We start from the raw sequence: 8,354 nt of genomic DNA, 5'->3' as shown, positions 1-8,354 counted from the left end.
TAAGTAGAAGTAGATTTAGAATATATGTTATTTCCCTTTTAGTTTATCTAGAGATCTCATTTTCCTCTATACAATTAATTATGTATACCACTACTTTACTTTGTTTGCAATTAGGCTTTAATAGGGCATGAACTTGCAAGAAAGTTATAATTATCATTCATGGACAGGATATAACGACAATAGGTAACGAAGTTATCTTGCCAAACATACAAACTTGATTATCTTAGTTTGACTTTTTTCAAACAAACCATGTTCAGAAGAAAAGGGAGACGAACGAAGGAATAGGAACGAGTTGGTCACGGACACAAACAACAGTTTATTAGCAACCCAAGCATAGCACAAGATTCAACAAAATCGAAAAACATCAGTGGGGATCTATTTCTTATACACTGCTAAGTTAATTGGAAGTTGCAAACTGTTATGTTGTTTTTGTGTATGCATGTGATTTCATTCATTTTTTTGTGTGAAATGTGAATAAAGATTATGCTACAAAACAGTTAATAAACAACAGCAGGGATGAAGGAGAGTAAAGGACGGAGAAAATGTGTTTTTCGTGTGAAATGGTTTTCTTTATACCAATAAAAATCAGAAAACAGGAAAACAGTTAAGATACGATGTTGCTTGGTCATAACTACACTTTGAATGAACTTGATGAATCATTAAATGTATTCCTTCCGTCACAGAAATGTCACATCACGGTTCACCTGTTTTATTATTACCTTTATTTTGTACTTTGTGCAATAGTTGTCGCCATACATTGTACCATGATGTACAATTGTCGTGCAATTAAGTTCAAGTGATTACAGTATATTGTCGAATTAGTAGACATCCCATCATTTGTTACATGAATTAAGGCGGTTTACAAGACTATCAACGTTACAGCAGCTAGAAACCCAGAAAATCTCGTATTTGACACGCATTATTTGTCGCTGATAGCACAGATGGTATCAACGTTTCGATCTGTTCACCCAACCCGTGCTTATCAGTTTGATAGATCCCGCGGCGCTGTCCGGACAACCGCAGTGTGCGCAGGCCGGGGGTCGCCTTTGTCCCGCTGACCTAGGGGGCCTTGCTCTCATCAATCACCCTGTCCCTGGAGGTAGGTAAACATGGGGACAGGGCACGATATCCACTGGGGGATGTTGGCCTCTACCTGGCCTTCTTTCGCGAGTGCGGGGATCGTTTTAAACCTGGAGTCCTGCCTTGTTCGCTTATAAGTCCGCTCACGAAGGTCGGTACCGGGCTACGGGTATCGTAAAATTCGGCCCAAAAAAAATCGGGAAATTGATCAGGGGAGTCAGTCCATGCTAAGGTAAATGTTGCGCGGCAGGCCAACTCCTCTGGTAGCAAAACTCCCCTGCCTGGCAAATTATTCTCAAATGTATAATAGCCAGCGTTAGTCTGATAGAGATGAGGGGGGTGTACGTGTGACGTGATTTGGGAAAGCCAACCAGTCTACTTGCTTGGTTCTCGGAAATTTTATAATCAAAAGCTTGCAAGCGGTAAAAAACAGAGGACTGAGAGAGGAGAACTTGCATCTGGCTTATATATACCTGCTGTTAGTGTTACTGTGTCTAGATCTGTACAGACTTTCTATCTTTATTATCATATTCGAATTCCAGTAAAGCGTCGTGTTTTTTTTTATCCGAGAAAGTTCTCAAAAACTAAATTGGTGTGGCCTAAGGTTCAAGATGCGAGAGAGCTTACAATAGAAGCGGGCATAAGGCTAGGAGTAGGATGGTACCCAAATCTACGTACGCTTTATAGTACGTCTTTATTGTAGTGAGATAGCTTTCAGCGTGTGGATAATTTCTCTTCTCATTGGTAGCCTTCAAGTTCTGTAACAGCCAAGACATCTATTGAATTTCAGCATGGAAATTGCGCTGAAAAGTTCAGCCCAGATTTACGTCTCAACACATCCATTGCCCCAGGACCGTGTTACTTACAGTATATAATGTTAGGATTTCTGGGTTTACCTGATCGTGACAACTCTAGTACTCCTGAAGCCCGGTACATGCATGATGCCGAAAAATTCACAATGGGCCATTCATGTCTTCTGACATATGGATACGACCATGAAGTTTCCCTATTTGTGCATTTGGCATACCGAAGGACGCACCGTATTTACCTATTTGTAGGTACAAATTTCCATCATGTATTGTTAGTCTTGTCAGTTCCGAATTCGTGTTCGACTGGCGGCATCTAGCGGAGCACTACATCACCGCACAGTCAGTTCTCAGAAATGTTAGGGTGACGTGAATACTTGGCCTTTGACTCGTGACTGCCGACATGACTGGTGAAAGCCTACATGAGTGCCACACACAGATCTATCCTCCTGTCAAGTTTTATATTGGACGAAATACAAGTAGTAACTCACGTTGCAATCACGGTATTTTTGAGAACAAGTAACATTCATTGTGCATATGGAGCAACATGGACCAAAAAGGTTTTCCATTCCCTTCAGAAGAGAAGGAATTTGTTCACTGAAAACATATATAGATATGATATATTTTACTTTATTGCAAATTGCAGGTACATGAAAGGGTACAAACAATGTAAAAACAATACAGCAAGTGTCTACTTAAGTCTAACTCTGGTTAGAGTTAGATTCTTGGCTATTGATATGCATGTATATGACATACAGAGGGCATAACGTTTGGCTTTATTTCAGGCTGTCCGTTATACAATGAAAACATCCAGTGTGACTAGAACTACGTTTAGAAGTTGATTTGTCGCTTTGGCGTAGTCAGAATACTAAAAACCGAGAAAGCTGGAATAAATCAGAGCAGGAATTCCCCCGACGGTACCGAGCGCGGGCACATCGATCAACGCCCTGACGAGGTGTAAATCGTTCGGCGATTGTTCCCAAATTTACACACCGATAAGCCATTATCTCACCGCCCCACGTTTAACCCTCAAGCCTTCTTTCCTGTTCGGTGATGTTTTAAAATGATCCATGTAACCATATCGAGATTTTGTCTGTATTTCATTGTCTAATATCACAATGCTTTTTCCAGTTGTGTTCCTGTAGTCCTTGTTTCAGCTTTCCGAAGTTTTCCTGTCCCCCTATTCCCAGACTTACTGTTTGACCTTTCTAAAGTTTCCAGCAGAAATTTATCTTTGACGAGAGGTTACATATATAATCTTCTTACTTAGCGCCTTACCTCAAAATGTAAGACGTTTCGTTGGGTTTATTTTCACTCCCAATTTTAATAGTAACTCCGGGGAAAACGTACGGAAAAGATAGCCCGTTATTGTAGCTTATCTACTCTTTGATATCAGTGATATCTGTTCTTCGTCATTATTGGCACGCACATGTTTTTACTACGGTTACTCGATGCAACTGAATGTTATGGCTGAGTAATCTTATTTGATTGTTTCCCAATATTCACCAAGCAGATCATTACAAAGCGTATGGATCAGTTGAGAGAAAATATGACTTCTCTATCCAAAACTAACCGAGCACAGGATGAGGTCCACGAAAAGTACACAGCATTCCGATCAACTTTTCCTCATGACAACAGACAAGGACAACTTTGAAAATCTGGCCTGTTCTACGGAGTAAAAAAAAAACTATGCTGTACAAGAGAACTATCCGTGTCTACACGGACTTGCATCTGCCATGCCACAGTCGGAATAATCAACAAAACATTGCTATATAATAAATATCTACAAGTTTTTTAATGTTTTATATTCATGTGTCTGACGGTGTTTAAACGAGAACGTCGTAGTTTACTAGTATTTGTGTACCCGTCATTAATTGAGGTTCTCCCTTGCGTTGACATATTCTTTACAGCGTCTCTAATTCTAATTCTAAAGAAAATGTTCAATTCACGACGCCAAGTTTGTCAAACTACCGTATGGACCGTGTTCCTTTACTTCCTCATCGGTCATTCCACGCATTCCGAGTTAATTACGAAGTGTGGTTTGATTGGGGACCTCCCAAATGATAACAATCTAAACAAAAATGTGTGAAAACGTGTCGGCATCCCCCCGCCTTCCAATTTGGATGTAAATACAGAGGACCATCCATACTGACCAAATTAACCCTCCATGCGTAGCCCATAGCCCAAGTGTGTAATCCCCGGAATACATTTCAATGAAAAAAGCAAAATAAAGAGAGAGAGAAAGAGTGAACTTAGCTAGATACAATATCTCACATATACGCACGTATTCACCGTAATTGAGCTGGATTCACAGAGATGTAACTAATTCTAAGGTTATTGTTGCGGACAACAAGGCATGTTGCCATGTTATTGCTCGCCAGAAAGTCAACCGATATGAGCCAGTGTAATGGGTGGTGTACATTGTAAAGAAACGATACGGCTTGATATTTCGATAGCGTGCGACGGAAGATATATTGATGCGTTTTCTTTGTTTCTGCGACTAGTCCTGTACCTTGTGCGTGAGACGGCATAAAACATAACCTCCGCACCTCGTCATGCAACCATAGTTTGACTAAGCCACGATGTTGTATATTTCCGCACAGAGTTCAACGTAATGTTGTCTCAATTGTAGACACATTTGAAAGCTGTTACGTGATCGAGGGAGCGAAAATTAGCAGACGCGCCGGTTAAAAAAAATCAATATTTCTCGTAAACGTGATTTGAAAATGTGTGCTCGGGACAGACCTACTCGATCTACAGGGGTGACAAGGTAGACAGTGTTTTGATAATCCATAATAATCTCCAGAATATGAGGAACACAGTGTGGCTATATTTTACAGTTTTGATAAACCGATTAGCTATGGCGCTAAAAAAATCAATTCATTTCAGAACTACGGTACACCCTACCTCCACTACATTTTCGGCGTCGCTAATTCCACGAGGAATCCAACACGTGTATAAGAAAATCATTTACAACCCAATAATCTCTTATTTTGATGTAACAGAAAGATGGAATATTACGCAATTCTGTTATTCTGACGTTTAGAAAATGAGCGACAATGGTTTGCCCCGTCATGGTGACGTAACGTGAGAGTATTATGGGCTGTGCACCGCGCCGCAGGGAATTCCAACATTGGAGGTCGTCAGCACGCAGCAGCTTTATCTGCCGAAACATGGAGCTGTCGGCTGTAGGGGAACGAGTTTTCGCCGCCGAATGCCTGGTCAGAAAAAGGATCCGAAAGGTGATGCCCGTTCTCTACATGTCCTCCGGTTTGTGTAGTTTGTGCCCGTGCACACGACATGTCTGTCTCACTATTGCTGTGTTTTCTATTTCCAGGGTAAAGCCGAGTACATGGTGAAATGGAAGGGGTGGTCGCCCAAGTAAGTACGGTCTGTGGATGGTTTGAGTAGCGTCCAGATTTGTCCATTTTCGCTGCCTTTTTGACCTCGCCCTGTCTCACCACCGACATGTTGTGTTCAGGTACAACACCTGGGAGCCGGAGGAGAATATTCTGGACCCCAGACTTCTCGCAGCCTTCGAAAATAGGTGCGTTTTGTGGGGGTTTTCTGGCCGCCTCTGCGTGCCCCATTTTCTAAACATGGCGGATTTGGGAGTCAGAAGCTCATTGCATTTAAGTTCGGGAAATGGCCAGTCGGTGATTTTGTGTCTTTGTGACCATTTCAGCTTACGTGAAAGGGAGGTGGGTGGCCACAAGAGAGGTCCCAAGCCGAAAAAACTTCGTCTACAGGTAAAAATAATTTTCTGATTACGAGCGTATCCTTCCAATAGGCTAAACACTAATGCTCTATGCCAGCTTTTCCAATTTCATCTAATTATTTATTGGCTGAAATGTGACATTTGTTCCATTCACGTGTTATGGGTGCAATGTATACATATTTTCTTTTATTGTCATCACACAGGGATTTCTAGGAGACGCTTCTGTGGCGCTCCCCGAACCTAACTCGGAAGGGTACGCGGAGCAGGAGGACCCTGGCGGCCATGTTAGAACTGAGGAGGAGGAAGCACCAGGCGGCAGTCCAGACCAAGAGACGTCCCAATCGAACGGGCTGGTTTCGTCCCGTCCTGCCGCTTCTCCGCCGAGTGAAGACGACCAAGTCCCGAGCCCGGCAGGGATGTCTTCCGGGGAAGACCAGCCGAGCCCGGGCGGGCAGCAGATCGCAGGCAGTCCGGGGAGAAGCCCGACTCCCGCCCGGCCTCCCTGGGAAAGGGAAACCCAACACAAAGGTCACTTCGGAGGGGCAACTAAATCGCCTGGTGACGAGATCTCGCTGCCAAGCCGGAGTCCCGCCGCACCACTAAATCACACCAAGGCCTCGGAGCGACCGGCCCCGCTTCTCAAGGTAAAATCCAAGACGCACAAAGCCAAGAAACGGTCTAAAGACAAGCCCAAGGATCTGTCCGTCCGTCGGCGTGTGGGCCGACCAAAGGGGAAAAGCAAGAAACACAGCCATGCCGTCACCGCCCCCACCCCTCCCACTCTGTCCCCCATCTCTCCACCCCACAAGCCTTCCTCACCGCCAAACAAACCACAAAAAGACTCGTCCAAACGTAAGCAGCCCGTCTTCGAAATATGGAACCCATTTGAGGACACGGGCAGTCGAAAACAAACCGTGGTGGAGAACTCCTCGGCTAAGCCGCGTACCATCTCGAGTGGTGTGCCCAAGCCCAAGCCCCGTTCCGCCCAGGCCGCGGGCTGGCAGCCTCCTAACGCCCTGATGAACCAGGTTCTCATCACAGACGTCACGACCGGGATGGTCACAGTCACCGTCAGAGAGTGTTTCACCGATAAAGGCTTCTTCAAGAACAGAGGAACGTGAGCTGCATGGCGTCCTTCCTCTCCAACTTGTCATCTAAGACTAACGGTACTGAGAAGACAAAAACATGGACAGGGCCAGCGTGCCATATTGAACATCGCTGAGATCGAGACAAGCTTGTACGTGTAGCTCTCAAGAGAGATGGGCAAGAAGAGACAGCACTTCTAGACAGCGGAAACTTCTTTCCCTGAACGTTTAACTTAGACTAAAGCCTGACTAACTGTTAAAAGATCACAGCTTGTTCACAGTAAAGTGACTGTGAATCAGCCATGCCCGGATTTGCAAACTTGGCGACGAAAAAAAAATGGCCAGTGTAATAGATCAATGTATTTTTCCACAGACATGCCTGTACCATAGCATAGGTTCAAATGTACGGGATCAACCACGTATTGTCTATACTTTTAAAACCCATTAAGTTTAACGTTACCACAGTGTCATATTATTACCTTATTGTCAGTACATGATGTGCAACTTTTTTCTATGTATAGAAAAAAGTAACAACTTACCTGGATACGGCCCAAAGTACATTCGTAACACAATGTATTGATTTATATACATAATTGTTTCTGATGTAATAGTTCTTAGAATGACTTACATTATTTTCGAAGTAACTTATGCGGCTGTTTCGCACGTGTATATGCAAGTGACATGTATATTTTCGTCCATGTTGTCAAGAAAAACAAGCGGTGAAAGAAATGTATCCCCCATTCTATGGTCAATGGGATTAACTGATAATACATTTGTTTTGTATTATGCAATACGTCACTTTACAATGTGAACTATCACAGAATGAACAAACATTAATCCTTGTCAAGAAATAATTTGTTAGAGATGTATGTCTATGGTGTAACTTCATAACGGATTAATTTTACAAATTGTGTCAATGTGTACAGATGATTGTATGTGGCCAGTATTGCACACACAGGTGTAAATACCAAGCTAATTTAGTTTAGTGCACAGGACTTAGTTCTGAACTATTTATTGTACTGTCCAACGGGCAGTAAGTAGGTTGCCACGAATCTCAAACATCGCGTGGTTTAGACACAGTGAATGTACACGTTGTGTAACGTGAGTGGAAGGGTTTGTGTAGAGATTAATCTGAGTGTTTTGTTTAGGAAAGACTCGCTGTGAGCTGGAAATGAATACAAGGTGTCATACCCCGGAGGGTGCTTACCCGCTTTGACCGACAACACAGCATTAAATGCTTTGAACTTGCGAAAGAGTTTTGTTGTAGTTTTTGCGCAGTGTGTGACTGATACTTGTCTTAAGTACTAGTGAAATGTACCTCTATACTCAAGTCAAGAAAACGTGAGTTCGGAATCCGGACTATAGTGATCCGCTATCCGTAACTGAAATTTTCTGCTGTCTACTTTTTAATTGTAAACAGACAGTGTAAAATAGTTTCACAAAAGAAAAACAACACGTAGTTTATGAGTATATTGTGTGGAGACGTGAAAGAATTATCATGACGCATTGTAAAGAACTGCCCGTGACTTACCAGCGTTTGTAGTTATTTTTTAGAATAACGGAATTATCATAAACACGGGGATGAAGCTCTTCAAACTGACTTGCACGGTTCACGCTTTCGCTCGTGCAAGCTTCCATGTGGTCAATTGTTCTAGAACGTGCTAC

At 43.0% G+C, this 8,354-nt stretch overlaps 1 protein-coding gene across 1 annotated transcript; it reads left to right on the top strand.

Annotated features, from left to right (window-relative positions):
- The first annotated feature begins 4,959 nt into the window (after positions 1-4,959).
- Positions 4,960-7,944, top strand: LOC118428434 (chromobox protein homolog 8-like). The gene is made up of 5 exons (XM_035838494.1): positions 4,960-5,128; positions 5,224-5,267; positions 5,368-5,433; positions 5,572-5,635; positions 5,808-7,944. Exons 1-5 carry the CDS (start codon positions 4,985-4,987, stop codon positions 6,723-6,725), a joined length of 1,236 nt encoding a protein of 411 aa, XP_035694387.1. The 5' UTR covers positions 4,960-4,984; the 3' UTR covers positions 6,726-7,944.
- The last annotated feature ends 410 nt before the right edge of the window (positions 7,945-8,354 follow it).

The sequence above is a fragment of the Branchiostoma floridae genome, chromosome 13, assembly GCF_000003815.2.
Source record: "Branchiostoma floridae strain S238N-H82 chromosome 13, Bfl_VNyyK, whole genome shotgun sequence".
In the NCBI taxonomy this organism is placed as follows: domain Eukaryota; kingdom Metazoa; phylum Chordata; class Leptocardii; order Amphioxiformes; family Branchiostomatidae; genus Branchiostoma; species Branchiostoma floridae.
Note: the sequence above shows the minus strand (reverse complement) of the source record. Positions and strands in the feature narration are given on the sequence as shown.

What these genes read in the sequence shown, in the direction of transcription:
- LOC118428434 (XM_035838494.1), top strand. Translation starts at nt 4,985, where the DNA reads ATGGGCTGTGCACCGCGCCGCAGGGAATTCCAACATTGGAGGTCGTCA. An exon ending in TCAGAAAAAGGATCCGAAAG is followed by an intron (nt 5,129 to 5,223) that starts GTGATGCCCGTT and finishes TTCTATTTCCAG; the next exon opens with GGTAAAGCCGAGTACATGGT. An exon ending in CGAAAAAACTTCGTCTACAG is followed by an intron (nt 5,636 to 5,807) that starts GTAAAAATAATT and finishes GTCATCACACAG; the next exon opens with GGATTTCTAGGAGACGCTTC.